The sequence below is a fragment of the Anopheles moucheti genome, chromosome 3 (assembly GCF_943734755.1).
Source record: "Anopheles moucheti chromosome 3, idAnoMoucSN_F20_07, whole genome shotgun sequence".
NCBI classification, from domain to species: domain Eukaryota; kingdom Metazoa; phylum Arthropoda; class Insecta; order Diptera; family Culicidae; genus Anopheles; species Anopheles moucheti.
Window position 1 is genome coordinate 44486824 of NC_069141.1, and position 23703 is coordinate 44510526.

The 23703-nt window shown below is 41.4% G+C and overlaps 1 protein-coding gene across 3 annotated transcripts in view; it reads right to left on the reverse strand.

Annotated features, from left to right (window-relative positions):
• Positions 1-7754: 7754 nt before the first annotated feature.
• LOC128301312 (formin-J) overlaps positions 7755-23703 on the reverse strand; it is a 77454-nt gene continuing 61505 nt past the window's right edge. For all 3 annotated transcript variants that reach the window (XM_053037717.1, XM_053037716.1, XM_053037718.1), the window contains exon 4: positions 7755-10958. In XM_053037717.1, coding sequence (XP_052893677.1) covers positions 9117-10958 — 1842 coding nt within the window. In that variant the 3' untranslated portion in view covers positions 7755-9116. The remainder of the gene's footprint in view (positions 10959-23703) is intronic.

The following is a 23703-nucleotide window of genomic DNA, read 5'->3' on the forward strand; positions in this document are numbered from 1 at the left end:
TTATTTTTTTCCTGTTGCACTGCAGTCGGCCACACGGACATGAACAAAGACATGCAACATTGTGAATATATTTATCATCTGCATTGCAGACACCTTGTGCACTGTGGGTGAAAAACATTCAACGCCACAGTAATGGCCGATTCTAATTGTTTTTCTGCATTTACAAATGATTCATACAATTTTTTCGAGATATTTCCTGAACATGAGGAATGGAAAAGAAAAACTGTCTTCCGTTCGGCAGAGATGTTACGCACATTAACCGTTACGCATAAGCACATAAACAATTTATATTTCTACGGTTATGAAGATAAAACAAAATTATAAGCGAATTATTTTTATTTATTTTTTTAATATTTATTGAAAACCGCGTTACTCGAGTATTGACTGTATATTTTAGAACAAGTAAAACTCTACTGAAAATATTTAAATCGACTGTTGGAAACAATAACCCGTGTTTTCATTGTGATAATTAATGGCAAGTACTTTTCCGTTGTTTAAACAAAAGGTTGTTCAAAGGATCAGCGGCGGATCAAACGCTAGGCGGTGTAGGTGGTCGCCTAGGGCCTCGCCGTGTCGGGGGCCCCAAAAAATTTGTGTAATAGTAAAAGGTGTATACATAGGCCCCTCTCCTTAGGCTAGAGGGGTACCACAAGAGGTTCCTGGCGAAATTTGACCGCGAATTAACAGCAGAGTTAACTTATAAATTGTGCTATAGCACAAAATCTAATTAAAAAGGTAAAAAAAATTATCGAAAATATCTTCCTTGTTTATATAAAACATTTGTTTCTATTTGACTAGCTATATCTGCCCGGTTACATGGCTACGCAAGAGAAGTATGCAGTGTACTCAAACACCTTTATCTTTATCGGCACGACATCCTCAGGATATTGAAGCCTACCATTTCCGGCTTTTTTAAAAGATTATATGAGATACCAAACGAGCCAAACAACGTCACGCTGAACATGTCAATATAGTCCCCAAAAACCCTGCAATAATAGCCAACTCTTCTATCACGCGCAATGATAACACGTGCGAGCGGATCAGCAATATGCATACTGGAGGGGAATTGATGTCAGCTTCTGTTTTGGATGCTCTCTTGGTATCGGCAATCGGAAAACAGCCGGTTTTGTATGGAATTTCGTATCAACCGGCGGAAAGTTTTAGCGAGATGAAGAAGGATCCGCCCGCAATGATGGTCCAAGGACAATCCGTACGAAAGAAGGTTTTTGGATCGATCGATCGACGCACGACAGGAACCGACTCTTGCACCGGGACTATCATAGGAAAATTTTTACAAATGTGGTTGCAGATCATTTCAAGGGCCTCAATGCCCTCCCCCCCCCCCCCTCCTCCATCGTTTTTTAAAATTAGAGGCCCCAACTATAATTCCGCCCTGGGCCTCCAAGGGGATTGATTGAGTGGCAAAGGATGTTCCTGCTGTTAGCTACCATTTCCTGTAATATAAAAACATACATATTATATGAATTTAAACAATCTTAATTTTTATTTAAATGAAACGTTTAACGATGTTGGTTCACCGTCAAACAACGGTGTAACGGAGTGAAATGATCAGTTGCTTCGGAATAAAAATGAAAAACAAACACAACGCTATACATTTTAAACATACTCTTAAGCTTATATATTTCTCTTTATCATCAAAGAAGTGTGAAGAAACATTCCAAAATAATGTTATTACAGTCAATATAGAAGGAAAAAAACGATCGATAAAAAACTTATCCTACTAACATTAAGGAAAAAGTTTTCACACCGGAAACTCAAACCAATGGATGATGCACAACATTCGATGCATTAGAACTGAAACTGAACATATTGGAGGGGCAGCAAACGTGTGTTTGTTTGCCTTACAATTATTTGGATTTTTAGTTGTGTCCTTCACGGTTTCTATTATCTCACGAACCCTTCACAAAGAAAGATATTACATGTTAAATAATATTAGCTCGAATGCGGTTATTTTCTTCGATTTTCGATTTGTAGCGGTGTGTGATCGTGTTTTATTACGTAGTTCAAATAGTTCAAAAGTTTGCTTCTTATGTTACCGCCTCCAATGCTGCATTTTATCTCTCGCTGCTTCTTGTTTTCCTTGTGTAGCTCACTTGTTTTGTTTAATTAATGTTATGCGCTTGTCGCCAATCTATCGTTTTTTACGCTTACATAAATTTTAAATCTTTATTCGAAGATTTAAAAAAGGAACAATTTTTTGCTTGTGTTTTTACAAATATACAAAAATTCTAAATATCTAGGTACGCTACAAATTAAATGAAAAGCTTACTTCAAACAAACACAAATGTGTCTAGTGTGTGTTTGTTTTTTTTTTGCTTTTTAGATGCGACAGAAAGAACGGCGATAATATGACCCTGCAAACTAAAAGTGGACCAAATATGTTTACATACACAACCCAAGCAGAAACCTATAGCTCACGATAACAAATGTTAACAGAGTTAAATAACAAAAGAAGAAAGATTATACACGATCGTCATGCTTCCTTGTACGATCAGCTCTTCTCTTTTCCTTTCACCTATTCATTACAACTGTTCAAAATGTTCGCTATCAGCACACAATTCCTCTTCTTTTCTTTTAGAGCCTTTTTAGCGGGTTTTATTTGCCTCTCAGCTGTAATTGTATTGCAATCTTGTTTTGAATTTTTGGCTTTAAACAGTTTGCAAGAATATATTATACGGAAGAATGTTCAAACAGTTAGAAGTAGTGTAAACGATTAGAATGATTTCTTCTACTCTCTTCATCAACTCCACAACTCACACGCAGATTCTTTATATCACCTTGTATAATCCTATCGAACGCTTGAATTTGGTAGCTTGCATCATTTCTTCCACTCCACAACTTGTGGCCAGTTGCCCCTTCTTCGTGTGCCGCGTAACATATTCCGATTTCCGCCGTTCCGTGCCTTCATGCATGAATATTTTGAGTAACTGTTTGCGTTATTATGGGGTTGTAGATTTCCGTTTCCCACAAACAGCTTTCAAATCGAGAGTCATGTGCAAGCTTTGCTGCCTTTCGGAACCAGCATTATCGGGCATCACCATTTAGTTGCCGATCTCGAATGGCTTTAAAGGGGAAAAACCAATATGACCAACTCCGGCTGATATTTCGCTTCTGTTACGCTTCTCATCCGGCACCACTACTTTAACTATTCTCTTTCACACTCGCGGTTCTATATCTGTAGTTCAAGTATGTCAAACTAAAACTTATCTTTCCAGTCTTTACATCCAGTGTGAGATAAGCCAAAATGGGGGATGACAATAGGTAATGATGATGGGGTATTACAGAAACAAGTAAGAAAGGCGCGTACCAAGGGAGGTGAGAAATAAGGTATATAAGGATTTAATCTATTGGTCGACGCAAATGTCCTTTTCGAACGCAGTGTTACAGAGTTCTTCGATCGCATTGACGGTTTCCTTTCTGCTGTGTATTCTATTTCAACCAAACAAACAGGTTAATTTATTAGGATAAAATTTTCTATTACGCACAACACGCCTACCCCGGAATATCTTAAATATGCGGAAGTTGCGCGCGCGCATTTTACTGGTTTCGTGTTCTTTTTTTGTTTTTGCTTTTATACACACACAACAAACGATGTTCTAATTAAAAAACGTAATAATTTCACAGAAATTACCTCCCATCCTTCACGCCCGATCGAATGGCATCGGCAAAGAGAATGGGTTTGACGTATGATTTGGACCTAAAACAATATATTTTAGGGCATTCTTTTTTTTACGTGTGCATATATATATATATAAGGATATATATAAATATGTAAACATATTTACGTATAAACTTACAAAGGACCGCTATATACACAAATGTTATGTATTTTAATGTATTTTGGGGGTACATGTATATATTTATATAAATTGCTTTGCTTTACTTGTCTTATTTTCTTGATTTCTTTTTGTTATCGCACGTGTGGCGTGTAGTCTCGAGTATGGACGACATGTAAGGGGGGAGAGTTGAAGAGGGACTAATTGTTCACAAGGGTGTTTGTGTTGCAGCTGATCATACCGATTCATTGCTGGTGGATCACATCACACACACACAAACCATAGTACACAATTTTCACTTCAAACTAAACATTATACTACAAATTTTTGAAAAGTGTATCAAGAACTAATTAAACGATCTGAACTGACGAATTTATTAGAAAATCCTGGAGCGAATTGTTCATCTAATGTAACGTGCACGGTGATCTACACAATAGATCTAACGAAAATGACCACTTTTACTTGTTTAAATGATCCCCACCATACGGTGTGCAGTATTTCCTCTTTTGTCGAAAAGGGCAGCTAGGGCAAAACATGTAAAAGATGTAAAAACTGTTATACGCGACTTGTGTTAAAAAATGTGTACCATTTCATCTTTCTAGCTATCCACGACCTGTTACACTTGTGTAAATACGTTTGATGTTGTTTTACAACGCCTGTTCTTTGTGTGTGTGTGTGTCATCCCTTTCACATCCATTTCCCTTTTTGCGTTATCCTGTTTTTGTATTGGAATTATCGATTCGCAGAATATACTGAAGAAGTTTTAAGAAATGCTAACCCGCAGTTTTGTGTTGCATCAATTGCACAGTACAGAGCATGTGTGTAGTTGGAAAGAAAAGAACGTTTAAAGTTGGTAGAATTTTGTATGAACCATTTTTTTTTTGCGGTTCGATGGAAATTCATTTCAGTTTGACATATTCACTTTTGATTAACCCATCGAATCATTTCATTCGTATGTTTCACTTCTGTTTTTCACTCTTCTTTGAGTATTTCACTGTTTGCAGGCAGCTACCGCCAATTGGTTTACGGTTTCTTTTGAATGTTTCATATTTGTTTTTTTTTGCAATTGTACGTCTTGTATGATGTAAGCGTCACACTTCCATTGCCTATATTTATAATGTGTTTAGTATGTGTTTTGTTCCTCTTTCGATCTCGTCTCAAAATGCTACTTGCGGACAGCATCACCAGGGCGTCAGGAGGACGTCTCTTCTTCCGCCCATCGTTGCAATTATTATTCATTCATCGATAAAACTGGTTCTGGAGGATAAGAATTCAGGCATTTCATGGGCAGTTATAATTTCACATTCCGTTCTTCGTTTGCATATATGTTTTGTATGAACGTGTACAGGTGTGCATGCGTGTGCCATTTAGCTTTTGTATAGTTTAATGTTATTCTGGCTTTGCTTCTACGTTCTGATGATCATCTTAATGCTTTCACCCCTATCGTTCAACTAAAAGCAAACCTTTTTTTCTATTTTCCTACTCCGTGTGTACTCTGGCTCCATGGATTTTTCTTCTTCTATGACTACCACTTACGAACGCTTTCTAAATCATATTTAGTCCGATCGATTGCAGCATTCTATTCTGCCACAACATCCTGCCAAGGAAAGAGCATCAAAGGGAGGGTGCGCTGCTGACAATTGAGCTGACAACGTACGTGTAATGGAACAGCAGCCAGTTGTCTTTATCCACAAATCCCTTTTCCCCCTGTATCATTTCCTTGGTGGGCGTTTTGGTCATATAATTCCTTGTTTTTAATTGTATTATTCTGCAGTTGTCATATTCATATTATTAGATACCACTTACTAGCTACAATGTTTAGTTGCACATTTTGCATGCTTTCTTCGTCTTTCCCCGTCTTGTGAGTTTATAATTATCGTACAGATTAGCAACGAAACCTGTCACGAACGATTTAACAAACCAACGAGTTTGGTTCGCAATACACGTTTGTTGTATCAAACATATTTTCTCGCTCGGTTAGTAAGTATGTAATCAGTTGATCCACTGACCAGCTGACGCGCAAATCAATTGTTAGCGCACTTTTCTCCGTTACACACATGTGTTCAAGCACACAGCAGCGAGGATTATTGGATGAAATTAATCATTCTTCTTAAAATAAAAAATGCACTATTCACGCGAGGAAAATGACAATTGAAGATTTGTCAGTTTTAAAATGTTTTACACCTTTTGTAGCCTGAATGCATTGCTAGCGCCAATTTTTGCATCTTTGCGAATGAATTATGTAGCGTCATATTGTTTGCTGCTTTCCGTTTTCAGGTTCGCCACTGATGTTGCGTATTGCTTACTTATAAAAATTTCTGAAACAAAAAGAACCATTCCGCACTAACGCGGTTTATGGAATCAAAATAATAAATTATTTACGTTTTCCCTTAGTTTAAGGACCTTTGCAATTATGGTTTCTTCATTACGCTATGCTAAATGTTTCCTGGTTTATTGGTAATCAGTCTTAAGCCTACATAGTACACAGAACCTATAATTTTTCTTAACTTCAACCCATTTAAACACTCTGGTTAAGTGAAATGTGTTGGAACCAAGAAACATGCAAAACAAATAATGATGAATCCGAATAATCTGTTCTTATAATTAATAAGCTCACAAGACTTGACACATGTTATAAAACAGAACTCACCCAAACTGACACGACACTACGGAAGATTATTTGAAAAGTTAGTTGTTCTATCTTCTCCTAACACTTCCACTTTTCTACCCTTAAATGAACGAAAATATTCCGCAAATTTTGCTAACGCAATTGATTTAAAAGGCTATTTGCGCCACTACCTTACGATTGATGCGTTTTGAGAGGTTTCGTTTCACTCTTTCATTTGTCTAGAGAAAAAAAAATTATCTAATACCGAAAGCTTTTTTAGTTTCGCTCAAATAGCTTCAGTTTCCGAATTTTAGATGATGAACAAAACATAAACACAGAAACTAAACTTTTGGACAATATGCAACTAGACGCCAATAAAAATGAAATTAAAATGAATGTACGACTGTGTTAAAGAAGATCACATAGTTTTCGTCCAAATTAATTCATTTGAATTTTCTGGAGTCTTATGTTCCTTGCCACACAGCGGTTCAATAATAGAGGAAACTAGTAGAAAACGGACGAATTTTATTCGACAGATTCTGCGTTTTGTTTGCTACTGTTATGAACCGTTCAATCGTAACAACCTGTGAACCGTGCAACGCTTGGAATATTCGATGATACAACTTTACAGGATCGAAAATTGGCCGAGTACACTTGGAATAAGGTGCCCTTTCACTGTTTGGAAAAAGAAATGTCTTTAAACTAATGTAAATTGTACCATAGATTAGTTACCAATAGTAGCAATGCGGCCTGGCGGTCATTAAATATCATTGTATCTTACTCATGTCTGTTCATGGGTTGCAGAATGGCTGCTTTAGGAAGGCTTAAATATCCTCCATGGCGACGGTTAGAAGCATGTCCCAATAAAAAAATGCGTTACTGTCACAGTAATACAATTATTCAAACTGGAAAGTAGACATGGATTTAAAAGAAAATATTTAAATACAAGTTGAATGTAACCCAGCCCGCGTCTGGGGCGCCTCAACGATGTATTGGCAGCGGTGCCGGTTTCACATGGCAAGCCGGTACTTCTCATTCTCGGATCAATCTCACGTTCTCAGAAAAAAGAAAGCCAGAAATGGCAGATCTAGACCGATGATTCAGGTTATTGTGCCGCTAAAGAAGAAATAATCCGGCAAAATCCAGGCAAAACTTATTCCTTAACTCAAAAACCAAACATAATGGAGTTTTTGAATGCCAATATTCATTGGATCGGTTTTCTTCCGAAGTCCTGAAGTCCTTTTATGTATCATGCGAATATTACAAAAATGCACACTTACAGACCCCAGAAAATCATCTGCCAGCACGTTTTTTACACACACACTCTCTTGTTCTCATTTCCCGCGGTTAATTGTTTTCCATCTTAGATATCACCATCAATTACAGTATTACCATCGCCATAAGCCAGTTTTATTGCGTCATGGCGCTTAAATGTGTCCTTTCATCCAGTTAGACGTTTTATATAAAGACTTATGAAAGTTATACTATTCCCGGTACTGTTATTCTGTTCCTTAAACACAAAAAATGCAGATGAAACCCTATCGAACTATTCTATGCCTAGGATTGCGACTGTTTTGTACACAATTCCACACGAACCATTTTGCAGTATGTATTCTCATGCTTGGCCAGCGAAAGAAAAATCATTTCTGCGCATGTATATATTCCGATTTAGTCAAATTGTTTGTAATTTTTCCAAGGTTCTGCGTTATCTGTGTTAGTCTCAACCTCAACATTCAACCGAAATTTGAAATATCTGTTATGTCCCATATATCTTTTTGTTTGCTGTACACAATGCTACACTTCCTCTTGTTTGTTATTCGCTTATTCATTACTTTTGATATCATTCCATGAAGATGTTATCGCCCGCTAGTACTATTCCCTTATGGTATGCTGTTTATAGCATTACAGCCTTAACCATTTGCTTCATCATCTTAAAGTAAATCTTAAATCAAATCTTATAATATGCATTATTCTGTGTATACTTAGAATTAAATAAGCAAGAAAAAATTCTCTTGCCTTTAGGTCTTGCTTTTGAGGATGTCTTAGTCTAACAGTTGTATAGAATGATGCTGTCCAATCCCAGTATAAAGCAAACCAGGTGTGTTAATGTGTTTTCAAACCAATTAACACCTAATGATAATACAGCTTTGTTTGTTGCTAAACCCTACACAATATGGTGGGTAAGTAGGTTGGTAGGTTGGCTAATGTGTAGGAGCTTCTAGATATAGATTTAAGATTACGGCACGTGGCTAAAGGACGAGCAAAATATGTTGTAAAAAAAAAGAATGCAATGCCAAAAATATAACATCTAATAAAATAATTAACAAATCATATAAATCGGGGATATTGTTCACTAGGAGAATCGTTCAAGCACCATCCATCGTTTTCTGGTATGTAATGACAACATTCGGGGAACCACCATTACTGCTACTGCTACCACCGGGAGCTGATACTGTTGTTTTGCCGGCACCAAAGCTTCCACTGGTGCTGCTGCTGATGCTGCTGCTGCCATACCTCAGCTTACTAAAATTACTGCTTACGCTAACCAGCAGCGGAGTAGTTTTGCTCTTGATACTGTTACTTCCCTTATGGGGGGCCGTAGCCGAAAACAATGCGATGGTACTAGATGAGGACGGGGCAACGGTTGAGCTGCTATGGCTACCACTATTATTGCTACAGCCACCAACGATCGCTGACGCAGTAGTAACGGATCATGAATTTTGCTTCACCACTATTACACCAGGCCTGCATTGCTGCTGCTGTTGCAAAAGCTGTGCTGCCGTTGTGAGCGTGTTCGAATGATGCTGCTGCTGCTGCTGCTGCGGCATATTCGCCGACACGATGGAACTATTGGCCACGATCGTAGTTGTTGTCGAAGATGCGGCGGCAGGTGAATGACAGTTGGAACCGGCCGGCAGCGTGCCGCTTCCGGTTGGTGCAATTGATACGGAAATGATCGAGCCCGCCTGGGGCGTTACCGTCACGACACTAGGAGCAGCAGCGGCGACTAAATTGGACGCACTAGCCGACGGAAGTACAGCACCTGCGGTTGGATTTGGCGCTGTTCGGAACTTCAGGTACGGTTCTAGCTGAATTTGACGATGATCACGATCAGTTTTCGTCTGCATTAACGGAGTTTGTTGTTTACTCGCTGTTGTCAACGCCAGCGGAACTTCCTGCATAGGTCTCTGTTGTATAGTCGATTGGGATGTTACTGTTGGAGGTTGAGTGGGTTGAGGTTGTTGTACTGGTTGATGTAATGACTGCTGCTGCTGTTGCTGTTGCTGTTGCTGTTGCTGCGTTGGTACAACTGCATCAAATGCATCACCTTCGAGATGACGGATTGCTTCAACTATAGTTTCGAGGTTGTGACGGTAGTTACAATTGAGCCGCGGTTGCTGAACAGTGGCTAAACTGGCACCCGTTCCGACCAGGTGCGAACCCGTCGTTGACACTATCATCTGATCATCAGTAACCACAATTGAAGAGGGTGAATCGATACGCTCCACTTCCACCTTCGGTTCAGCTTTGATGGCCGCCTCTAAGATAGAAGGGTAACGATTTTTCTTAGGGGGCAACGTTACCACGGTCGCTTCTCCTACTGCTGGTGATCGAGATCGCGACCGTTTGATGTACATTTTTTCCTCCTTCATCGGTATAACCAGCTGTTTCGGTGCTGCCGGCACCGTCTGCATAGAAAGTGCTTCTTCTATCAATTCACCAGAACATACGACTACATGCTGATTCTTTCCCAGGCTGTTAGCATCTAGGGAGATCACTTGCATACCGCCTTCCAGTTCAGCAGGAACACGCGGTATTTTACCAGCTATGGCTGTTCCACCGCTACTGACCGGTTTATGAATTATCGAAACCGCAACATCTTCCGGAGCAAGTGATGATACTGATGATGGTTCGTTGCTGAGGTCGGGTACAACCAGTTCCGAAGATTCCTGATACTGTATCCTGGTGGGATAGAGTTGGCGTTCGAGTGCTTTCAATCGATCCTCAATCAACATTTTCTGCCGTCGTTCTACTTCAAGCTGATGCTTCAATTCCAAGTAGTCTTTTGCGGAAAAGTTCACCGTCGTACATTGTCTCCCGTGGGTGGTGGACGGGCTTGAGATCATTGTCGTGCCTGAATGCGCGTTAGATAAGTTACTTCCGTTCGAGGTAACGCTCACAGCGCGTAACGACACCGGTTCCGGCGACATTGACCCTAATCCCTCGTCCGATGAATCTGATACCGGCTGCGCGGTAACGATGGTGTCGATTTTACGCTTTTTGGCAACGGTTGCCACTGCCGTAGCTCCTGGCTGACCGCTTCCACCAGTTCCAACATTTGCCACCAGCTGTTGCTGTTGGGAGACCACTACAGCACCGCCGTTTGTCGCATTGCTCGCTACAATTTGTGTCGCATTCTGCGATAGATCTGGAGTTCCATTGTGATCTTGTTGATCAATTGTCCGTTTCAACTGACAGTTTTGCGATAGCAAACGAGTCTTTTCTTGTTCTAGTGAATAGATGTATTCGGCGGTCTGTTGCAAAATTGCGGCCTGAAAGTAAAACAATCATAAGAAACGATCAGCAATCATTAACGATCAAATCGCGATTTAAGCAAATAGTTAAACTATTGAAGAAGGCAATACCTTTCGTTCGACCACATTTATTGAAGAACTTATAAAACTACAACATATAAACCGTATAAAGATAAGATTTTTTAAATAAACGCTACGGAATCCATGTTATGTGAGGTAGCGTATAAAGTTGTAACGATCACTTGGAAATGGACATTAAAACGGGATATACGTAAATTCCCCGTACGCAGGACTGACTATCCAGCTAAATAATGTCAAAGAGAGCAAGAAATTGTTGTGCCAATAGAGAAGAAACGAAAATTCAAATTTGAAAACATATTACACAAATGTTCGTTCTCATTGCCATCGTCTGTGCATTGCAGAAATTGAATATTCCCGTATTCTTCAATGAAAACTAACTTCCAACGCTTCTCTTGTCTACCGGCATATTTCTGTAGTTCTGTTCTGCGCATGCTCATCCCGATACTTTTCTCTTTTTTCCATATGCTTTCTGCACCACGGCGGCAGTCGTAATCACACTTACGCGAGAGGTTTTACACAATGTGCGCAACACACTTGCAGCGTACACGAGTCGAAGCTAACATGACCACACCCAATGCAAAACGGTGAAACCCGCTGCCAGCGAATTTTGAAAAACGATTTATTCCGCGTGTCTTTTTCCAACCCCATTTAAAACTCGTCTTCCCGTTTTTGCATGCCCTTTTTTCTGGCACTTGTTTCTTGGTGTTGCATTTACGTTTTATTTATGGAAGGGAGTTCAAGTTGATCCAAATTGCTTTGCGTGAACCGAAAAAGGATTGCTGATACAGTCCCTTAATCACTAGCACAACGTGCTCAATTGTGAGTAGACCAAAACGCATGGGAAATGCTTATACATTCCAAATGCTTGTCCCGCTTATCACAGACAGATGACAGCATAAACATTTTGTATTTGGAACGTATTTTATGATTTGCACACCAAGTGAAACAGTGATAAACTAAATGTAGCCTTTAAAAAGTCTTCTATCTTTACAGATGTGTTGTTTCTCTCGTTCTACTCTCCAGCAACAGTTTCGCTTCCATCGTAGGGTACCAACCAAGTGGCAGCGATTAAGAATCATTAAAAGATTGGTACGGTGTATGACTCCGGTACCAGCAGCGAGTAACTTACATTTAAACGTACGTCAGCCATGTTAGTTAATGCTTGCCACACATTACTGTCAAGACTACTGACAAGACTCAAGTAAATTATAAATTGGCATTCATTTTAAGGTCACGACCGTTGACCATACGGGCCAAGGTACGATGGACAATATTATATTTTTCCAGTTCTAGTGGACTGGAATTAGCACAGCAGCTAAAAAACCTCTTTAATGGTGTATCCGATCGTGCCCTGGGTCATGTCTATCATTAAGGTTATGAACGTCGGAATAATCAATCGCAACGATCCTTGCATAACAGTTCTATTAGGATTGATTAAACTATTAGGATAAAATAAACACAAACCAATTAAATTAAATAAATATGTTTCAATTCTAATTTATAATGTAACACAATATTATCCTATCAATGTTGCGTTAAACTACAAAATCTACTTATATTTCTATTAAGTTTCCCATTTCCATGACAAACCTTAACCAAAAATAGATAATTTTATAACAACAAAGGCTCGGAGCTACAGCTTGATCAAAACAAACGTCAAGCTAACAAACAAATACACAACGTCACATCAAAAAACATTGAACTTGAAAATTCAAATCCATTTCGCTCACAAACACTCGTCCACACGAAAAGCTTCATCAAACGCGTTACTCTCGATCTTTGCATGGAATTTATAGCGAGAAAGTGGAACGATAGAATAGGAAAAAAAATACAGACGAAAAACACAGCACAACACCATGGTGTACGCATGAATCGGTAACGCAGGGCCACAACAGGCCTTTGTGAATGGGTTTAGCGTTTTAAACCATACGCAACACTTTCGGTGCTGCTGACGATGAATGTTTAAAAGACCTTACGCATCTTATGATTATGCCCGATCGCGAACTTGTTTTGGTGAACGCATTATTCTCCTCCGTTTCACTGCGGCCGTTCCATTCGTGGGCAATGTTTAGAAAGACGGACAAAGGCACAACCGTAAGAATACCACGACGCTCTCTCTACGCACTTTGCGCCAACAGCGCGTTTTGCGCGTACGGCTGCTGTTGCGTGCGTTTCGGGCAGGAAGTTGGAGGAATTTCTTCCTGCGTTACCTAATGGCAAGTCAGTTTTGGGGGGGTCGAAAAGAGACAACCGTAAGCGTGTTGTGGTTCGTCGTGCCGGTATCGTGTTTGGAGCCACAGCTTTGTTTTTGTTGTTTCCTACGCAAAAATACGCACTCTTCACAGGTGAAGAGAGTTAGGCTCAGCGAGAGCCAATGTTTTTTTTTTTTATTCTCCACCCTTATAAGCCTGCCTTGTGTTTTACTGATCATTCGCATATTGACAGGTGCGTACGATCGTGCACGTGATGGATCGAAAGAAGAAATGAAGTTAAGCGAAGAGGAGCAGGATTTTTTAAATTTTAAATTCATACACGCGGCGTATTGGAGCACCATGGGTTAAAGGAGGTCGCAACGGTTATGCACTGTTGAGCGGATGAGATAGGTAACAATGGATGGGTATTATAATGGCCGTTTTGACTTTTGCCCTTGCCTATCCGTCATAGAAGAGAATAATTTCTTTTCTTTGGCAACTGCCCTTGGTTGGTGTTGTTTTCTTCTTACATTCCACAAGATCTCCACTGTGCAAAATATACATTGTACACCCTTTTTTTCTTAAAATGCCCTCCGCGTATATACGTGTGTGTGTGTGTGTAACTACAAAATACATTTTGCCACAGGAAGTTATTTAGCAAATTGTTCCATGCCCCTTTTTGCATGCCATTTTCGCTGACCCCGTTTCCCTTTTCAACCTCTCTATTCCCGGAGCTCACCACGATCGAACTTTTGCGCAAAATTCGCAAATCTTTACTTCCGCAACACCTGCTGCTGCTGCTGCTGCTTACTACCCTGTTACAGCTACTTAGCTACGGACCAACCGATTCAACCGACCAGTATTATCCCCGCCAAGATTTGTTTCGTTCAATGCGGTGTGTTGCGCCGCCACGTTTCGGGAGCTAAAATAAATGTGTGGAAACCGAAGCGTAAAATCAGATACACAGCGCGCAGGCATACAACATACGACCAGGGAAAGAATACAACTCAACCGAACCAGCTGGAATTTGCACAGATGGTGGGAAGTCGAATGTTCCCGACCGCCCGCCCGGGGAACATGATGATGGGAACCGCGCGTTCGTCCGTTTCATTGCGAATTTCATGGGCTTCTCGTCGTAGTAAGTGAACTAGATAGAGTTTGCTATTTTTTTTTGGCAATTTCACGTTCTCTTCATCCCTCCTCTCACATACACTTTTGACGCCACTTTTCGGGAACAGATTTCTAGTCGCTACGGGTACGCGTTTTTTTTGTGTATTTGGCTCTACTATACGCTGGATTCGCAAGTTCAGGTGAACAACCTCTAGTGGCTTTATGCTCTTGAGAAGAATAGAGAAACTAAGCCGTACAACATTTCGTTTCCCGCTAGATGGCAATTTCGACAGAAAGATAAATAGAAGAAAAAACTCCTGCTTTCGCGGCAAAACTCTAAAACAACCCTACCATAAACTAAACGTGAGATCGGAAACGTTGATTTCGTCTTTCGGACTTGGAGTTTACTTTTACCTTTCAACAATCGCGCGGATCTGTGGTGCAACACGCTATAAATCATAGTGTTTGTAAAAAACACATACGTTTGGCAAAGACTCAGTTGGCAAATTTGTGCTTTGCGAGTTTAGATCTACCCATGGTTTTACCTATCGTACCAAAAATATGAGTTGTTATTGACAATTCTTACATTTCTTATGATGTAACTGCAACAATTTAACCGAATTTTTCATTTCGTATATCAAAATACCGAGATGCTGTCCGAAATGCAGATAGTAATCCCTTTCCTTCTGATCAGCTCGTCTTTCCAGAACTTTCCCATAGTGCTGCTATGATGCTTAATGAATCTTCTGCGATTTATGTAAATCTTCCACCTAGAATCATGCGAATTATGTGCCGACTCTCTTATATTTCTTATGTTGGTAAAATATATCTGCTTAGTCTCGTAAGTCTATAAAACATCACAAGTACTGTTACTGTACTGTTAGTGCTTGCCATTTCCTTCAACTAAATAATGCACACGTAGACCATTGTAATTCAAGTTTCGTGAATTTTTATAATGCGACCTCAGAGCTCCATTCAGCTGAAAGATTTTTACAGATCCTAGAATCTCAGTCGGGTTCAAGCAACACTACCACACTCCTTTTCTAGATTTCTATAAAAAAGCTATTCAGTTTCCAAAACATTTTCAATTTTCAAACTAAAAATCATGTATCCTTTCGCAACTTCTTTCCCAGTAGCAGCAAAAGAGTTGAGAGTTCCCACAAACCAGATCGGCAGTATGACTCTCTCTGGAAGGATTGCGAGTATCGAGTATCGAATCTACCAATGAGCAAATCTTCAAGCTACAGGAAATCTATAGTTAGTTCAATACTAATATACTAATTTCGGGACAACTTTTCACATCGTCGGCCATGGGGGGGACCACAGTACACACACCACAAAATCTGCGAAATAGTTCAGCAATATCCAAACAAACTTAATCGTTTTCGTCTAGCCAATGATTCCCTCTAACCCCGCTACACGTTGTTGCACATTGGCTAGACGTGTGGCCATAGAGTAAAAAAGAGTGCCTCTCGACAGGCGAAAAGCATCATTCCCGGTGGGTTACAATTTACTATATTTGATACAGTCTGCTGAAATGCGGGAAGCGGGCAGATCCCTCCAGATACGACTATACACTAATGGAGCTCCGATCCGCATCAGCTTCCCAACAGCAGGCCTGTCTGCTTCGCACACGTTACGTCAATGCGACATCCCCGGCAGCGCCCTGTCTGCATACATGGCATACACACAGTCACATAATTTTCCTTCCCATTTGTTGAAAGAGCTTTATGCTCTCCGGTACTTGGTGGTGTGCTGTACATAACAAACGTAAGAAGAAAAAAAAAGAATTCACGCCAAAGAGGTGTGTGTGGGTTGTGACGGTGCTCCTCTTCTGGGGAACATAAAAGTGACCTCAATTAATTATAATCCAATGGCGTAGAACGTACTACGTGGATCAGATTTTAGACTGTGTATTGTATCTGTGGACCCAGTTTCTCCTTGATGCTACTAAACCGAACTCTGCATCATATCAGCATAAGTGAACGCAAACTGTGACGCGGCGAAACGGCGAAAAATTGCCAAGCATGTCTGAGAGCTGTTAAAATGGGCGTTGTCACAACGCTATCATGCAGAAATACATTCAACAGTCTGAGAGCTATATCCTTTCGCAGACACAGCTGAGAGTTGAGAGCCAATTGATTTTTTGTTTAAATTTTCCTGCAATCACCGAGCGCTTCAGCTGTGGGATGGATGCGCTGGTGTATGGGAATGAAAAGGTTGCGAAAAGTCGGTGCCTTTTTTGCCAGTGCCATCATCACCGGCCACGAGACGCGTTGGTAGTTGTGTGTTGCCATAGAGAGAACAGCAGATACGGCCATACGGAAGTTCCGGCAAAAATTTTCTCCTTTCGAAACCTACATCCCGCCACATCCCGCGAAACAGCCAGCCTCCTCTCCTTGCGTTACACATCCGGTCCGGTGCGCGCGCCTAAACCTTCGGCGTGCCGTCGAGCAAAAACCGTCCCGAATGTGTTACCACTGTTGTTACCAGCTGTTTCGTTCGTGTCGGGTGCGATAAGGATCGAAAAAGCTTCCGAAATCCTATCCCAGGACATGGCCAGACGAAAACTGTTCCCATCATTACAATGCCATGGACGGTGGTTACAATCATCATCATCATCATCATCATCCCTTGTTCCCTCTCACTATCTCTCTCTTTCTGGTCATACAGCAGACAGACAACGAGTATAAAAAAAACTACTATTACCGTTCGGGTGTTGGCTCATCACTTTATTTACTAACCAGGAAAAATACATAACTGCCGCGTATAAAGCCACGATATGACGGACGTGATCTGACGGCGAGACACATCAGAGGGTTCATGAGCGCAGGCGCGTTTTTACTATTTTCTCGCCTGAAGCTTTTTGAGTATACTCCCTCAACCCGCCAAACACTTCTTTTCCCTGGCTACACACATATGCTGGACCATATGCCTTTTCTAATGTCTCTTCGAAAAAAAATCGGTTACGACACAAACCTACCATCGTGGAGTGTACCAAAGGCTCATCGCTGCCTTTATCCGTAAAACAACTTGCTACTCTCCCTTTTTCCCAATTCATTGTAAGTCAAAATCAAAATTACCCACTGCAGTGTACTACACACTAACAAATTGCTTCCATTTTACACAAAATCGGAGAGGAGATGCACTATTTTCATTTCGCTCACCAACAAAGGGGCATGAAAGAAAATGCGCGCGTTTCGGCGCGCTTTCTTACCAGAGGAACATGACGTAGCGTAGGATGGTACAGCTCAGTTTTTGGTCCCGGTTTGCTAGCGCGCGCCACAACGTTCGCGCTCTCTTCCAAACTCTCTACCAGCACCACATATAGGTACTGTCTCTCTTTTCTTCATTCATACCCCGAAAGGACCTACCATACAACACCGTACCCCACACACAGGATGGTAGTAAAATCCGGTGCTTTCCATTGGAAGCTGGTGCCAGCCAGGCTCGGTCAGCGTAATATCATCTGTTTGGAGTTTTCCCATCCTTTCGCTGGTTTGGTAAGCGCGAAGCTGTGTATTATGTACAGTTGTGTGTGTGTTCGTAAAACTCGAACATTTTCTCACACATGACCAACCAACCAACCAGCAGGACCACATTTTTTCAAGCCAAGGATCGATCGATAACAGTATACGCCCGCCCGGTACAACAAAAAGGCACCAGCCAGCGTCAGCACATCATCCGTCTCTCCATCCCAGCCGGGTGACCACAAACCTGACACAAAAAAAAATCTATTATCCCCCACGAGACAACTAATTGAACTAAATTTTAATGATTTTTTAATGAATTCCCAAACTGTTTAACGTTTTGATCATTTTATTCCCTTTATATGATTAATACTTTCAGCGCAGTACTAGTCTTAGCCGGCTGGGAAAAAGTTCCCAGTCTCAATGTATTTATTTTCCATCTTGCCTTCACGATTTGTGAATTCTTGTACAATTTAGGAAATCAATTTCTTCAATTGATACATTTACAGTTAACTTTACATTCTGTGAAATCGCCTGTGAATTCGCTCGTATGGTTCAACCAGTCACTGGAACCTAGTTCCGATTGACTATTTTATTTTTCTTAAATACAACCTCTTCCTCCCTCGTTAGTTGTAATTCGAAAATCATCCACAAAAAATTCATAACCTGCCCAACTCAAAATGCCACACCAAACGGGCTCACTACTATGCCCCATTAAGATTCTACCACCACCATCATCACCACCGCAGCTTCGGGTAAATAGCTATAATGAGGAAAATTAAAAGAAAAATCAAACCTTCTCCCTTTTTATGGCCCCGCCACGTATCATCCGCCAATCGTGGAAAGCTTTTCATTCCAGCGGCACCTCCCCACGTTTGTGCACTTTTCCTTCCCACACTCTTGATTCGAAATGCACCTCTACCTAATCACTTATGGTTTTCAAAACTCAGTGAACCCCGAATATACCTGGTGCCGCCGCTTGCTTACCAGACCGGAACACGAGCACTATGACTCTCATATACCCCTCCCCGAGGATCCCCGAAATGTGAGTGGCACCCCGAGAACTTCTCCGGTGATTTCAACCTTTTTCCCCCAAAATTGGACGCTTGACTTACTCGGTATGCTCAGGGCTAGCGTATTGCCAAGTCGACCGAAAACACACCAACAGTCTCGTCGTTATGTATTCTCGAGTGATCTCAGGTTTAGATTTTCTTCTTTTGATAAAAACAATTATTTCTTCAACATTGCTATTTTAATTAACTCCCCAAAGAAGGTTTTTCAACAACCCAAAAACAAAAATTCAAAATTCTTATTCGACAGATGATTAACATATATTATTACTTGGAATGTATCGCTTCATTCATAACCTACTATCAATTAGTGCGATAGAAGTGGCACAAAGAAGCTGTAAATGGTTATACGATCAATCAATCAGATCATTAAATACTTGCATATATCCTTGCAAAAAACAGTCCATTAAAAGATGATAATATACAACTTCAGAGCGGCCCATAAATATAATGTCAGGTGAAAAACGATTCACGCGACAGAACTACTACTAAATCCTATTCGAAAAGTCCATAACTTTCGGCTCAGCTATGCGGATAAATAAAGTCAAGCCACAAAAAGCATAAAAGAGCCAGGGCAGATAGCAGAAATATTGTAAAACTTGAGTCCCACTATCCGGCAGGCGATCAAAGTCGGGTAAAATTATATTATTTTCATTCTTTCCAAACTACTACATCAATTAACTCATGCTTTAGTAGCTACGGTACTCCTAACCTTCGCAATATGCGGAAATCGTAGCATGTGCTTGTCTTGCCGCTGATTTATTTTCTCTTCAACCTCACGCAATCGAATTTCACGTGCATGCACCTAGTATGAACACAAAAAGGAGTAAAGAAAAACACAGAAAACAGAAGAAAACGAAACGACGAATATGCGAAAAACAGATGATGTTGCGGCGCTGGTATATACACTGGTGGTCTTTTTATAAATCTGCTTGCGCGAATTGATGCCACGCAGAAGGTGGCGAGAAGAGGAGAATGCAACAAATAATACCGCGAAGACCGAACTGGACCTTTGAAGTGAACGTGGCCCAAACTTCAAGAAATTGCGCAGTATTATTCCACATTTATCCTCTCTTTCGCTCTCTTAAGCTACTTCTCGCAAATTGCAAACCACTCGCAGCTGAAACTACGCTCAGACCAGCAGATTTTTTTTTCCTGCACGTACACAATTTTAGAACTTTTAAAGAACTATCAAATCACATAAGTTTGATTATTAACAATGAAAATAAAAAAAAAACAATTCAAATATCATACAGAAATGAATATTTTCTTGACAGAATAATATGTAGAAAACTAATCAAAGCCAAAGTGAAGCAAAACAGCACATAAAATAATAAATTTATTCTACAATTCACCGAAAACCTCGACAAGAGAATACAAAACTGGAGAATACGAAACTAGATAGTGGCTAGTATAAAGGCCACTCGTTACGTAGTGTGCAGATCATGTGCGAAACTTAATTTTCGCACACCTTCTTCTCCGTCCACTACTTCCTCGTCGACCGGCGGCACACAGCATCTCATGGTCAACCCGAAAAAAAACCCCCCGCGTGACTGGAAGGGAAATACGCAAAAATCGAACGCACCACCACACCACACACACACATACCAGGGCACGATGACGAGCATCAACCGCAGTAAGCAACAAAACCTTGACTCTGTGCCGCTTGCTGGTGCGAAAGCATAAAACATAGCACCGTGCAAACAAGCTCCACCGACTTGCGTATCCACCAACCAACCGGCAGCAGAAACGAGAGGCAGAAATGGATGATGAATGGAGGTAGTGCGCGGGATATGGTTGTCGTTGTTGATGTTGTTCATGACTATGAACACCAGCGCCGCAAAAGACGGAAAAGTACAGTTTGGGTTCGCAAAAAAAAACAAATTCGATGCACGAGCATTACGCGCCAAATGCCAAAAATTCGATCGTGTGTAACACACACACATACACACACATACGAATCATCTCATTCGGCGATCATGAATGTAACGTAGTATATACGGGTCAGCAAAAAAAGCTTTCGACGATCGGATCCCAAAAAGCACATGATCGTTCGCGCCTTTTTGCGTGCATCCAAATATCGAACATTTCGACAACAAAATAACATGTTTGATGTATCCGAACAAACGAGTAACTATATGATCGGAAATGTACAGAACATATTGCTGTACAAGAAAGTACACAATTTTATTACTCAACTATTTCCATATGGCAAATACATCCATCCAATTCCCAAACATTTTATACCGTCTTTATAACCGGCTTTCTCTCGTTTTTGCCACACTAAACAACCACAAACGCGACCGGAGAACATTTGGAATGCCGGTTTTGCGCGGGAAATTCACATTATAACCGGTTCCCAGCCCAGTGTAGTAGAAAACGCAGCGGCATCGTATCGTTTAAGCATTACAACCAGTGGTACACAACATGCTGACAATAGTAACAGTGCGATACTGCAGAAAAAAACCTGTACTCGACGTTCTATTACAGCAAATGCAAGAAGTCTATCGATAAAGTAGACAACAAACAAAGGTAAAGTATTGGAATTCAATCATTGGCGCACGCAACACGAGTCATACCGTGGCATCAGCAGATGCAATTGTAGACAGAGTAACGAGCAGAACCGGTTTCTTCCAATTGAAGTTAAAAATAATCTCCGGTGCATATGAGGGGAAACAGCAAATGATATTTAAATGTCCACCTGTTCCTACCGTCTTGCGCTTCATCATTTCCTGTACGACGACTAAACTTCTATACAATACTTCCAAGGTACTTGCAGCAGACACGCATCAAATTGGGAGGCGATCTTTGATGATCGTGCTTGAGCTTGCTGTACCACACAAGATAGTATGAAATATAAGAAAACCTCCGTAATAAAAAAAACAACAACATCTAGGAAATGGGGAAACACGAAGTGTGCTTCATAACGATGACGCGCGTTAAGAGCCAGTTTTAAAGGGAACCTAACCTTACTCGTTCTGGACAATAACAACACCTGCTGGGTCTGCTGATGCGCAGGAATCTGCACCGACGAAAGCAAAACACCATATGGTGATGTTGATGGGCTGACTGTACACACTATGCCACACATTGTGAAGGCAGAGCGCCGTAATATCGACTTTCGTTGAAGTCGTGCAGCTCAAGTTTGGAAGTTTATTTTTTGAGTGACTATTAGACTCTATCTAATGTTTTAGATATGTCCGCAAAATGGAAGAATCGCTTTTGAGTAAGAATCAAGTTAAAGTTCTTCCAATTTCATCCGTCCCGTAGTAGCACCTGCATCACTCCTCTTCTTCTCTCTTGGTGCATAACTGCAACTTTTTACACCGGGATGGACGGGGTAGCCGGGTTATTCTCTTGGTTGGCTTGAATGGCTTTGGCATCGTAAATCAAGAGACACCACCCTACCCTCCGGCAAACAACTTAGCCCCTCTTCTCTTTAGCTTCCCAGCAGTTTAAGCGGTCGGAGAACGGAAATGGATAAGAAGTGGAGAAAACGAGAACGAGAGTGTGGTCTCCACCGGCAACATACAACCCAGTGGTTCAAAATCACAGGAACAAGATGGGTCGAAGAAGCCGTGTGGCTTGGCGCGTTGCTTCCACCTTTCCAGCAGCATAAGAAGCAGAAGAAGGCCACAATAATGTGCGTACGTGCGTATGCGCGCTGTAGACACTGGGAAAGCGCGCACCTATACTATGGCACGCTGGGGTCGGCCCCGCTTGTCTGTGGCGCTGATGTGGGAAACTCTGGAAGAAAGCGCTCTCTGTACGTCCGTCTTCGCGGCGTACTCCCAGTTCCAGAGGCCCCAGGGCGCAGCGTTGGGATGCAGCACAACACTACACGCTTGCGTACAAGTCACTCGCAACAACAGCAAGTAGCCGGTGCAGTAGTATGGGTGAGTGAACGCGCGTACATAAGAGGGAAGCCGGTACTCTTTTGCGCTCTCGCTTCTTTCATTAGTGCTATCGCGCTCTCTGCACGAAACACATGTGGTGATGATGATGATGACGATGATCGTTCCCTATCTCTTTTCCCCTGCTTTACCAACCACTTCACACAACCCAGACGACGCACACATTTCCACACATACTCACACACACTCGCACCTAGCATCCTCATCATCGTCATCGCTTTTCGTTTGTGAGGTGTGTGTAAGCGCCCGGGTTTTATTATGTTTATAAATATTTCATCTTCACCCCCCTGGGCTCCACTCTACACCACCGCAACACCACGTGTGTGTGCTGCTACTCATCATTCCCTCTCTTTCCAAAAGACGCTTTATGTAAAAGCATGGTTATGCCGCGCGTTCTACATAATACCCGTGTAGCCGCACCGCATCAAACGCTCTCGACCTACGTACGCACACACACTCATACACGCGCCAAACCTGCGCGTCGCATCCATTCTGCTCTCGTCTCTCCTCTTCCACAACACACCGCCCGCTCTCTTCTCCTTCCGCTCACACACACACACACACCCCTTCTTACTCTACGCTTAAAACGGCTGTTCCATAAACATGGCTTGCTATGCCGCTTCGTGCGACCCGGCTGATGATGATGCTGCTCTGTGTGTTGGGCTGAAATCGATGTGTTTTTGACGGTACTGTACTTTTCCTTGCCGCGCGCGCTTTGGTTTCATTTTCTTCATCGCCGTCGCCGTCGTGTTTTTTTTTGTTCTTATTCCATCCATTCGTTCTTTCGGTTTCATGTTGTTCTTTTTCCGCTCCCATACGTCGGTGCTTGGCGCGTTGGCCATAAATAAACGCAAATACAACATAAAATGAGAACGCACCCGACGTCATCGGTCAGTAGCATGGAGAAAAATGTACAAGAGCCAAGA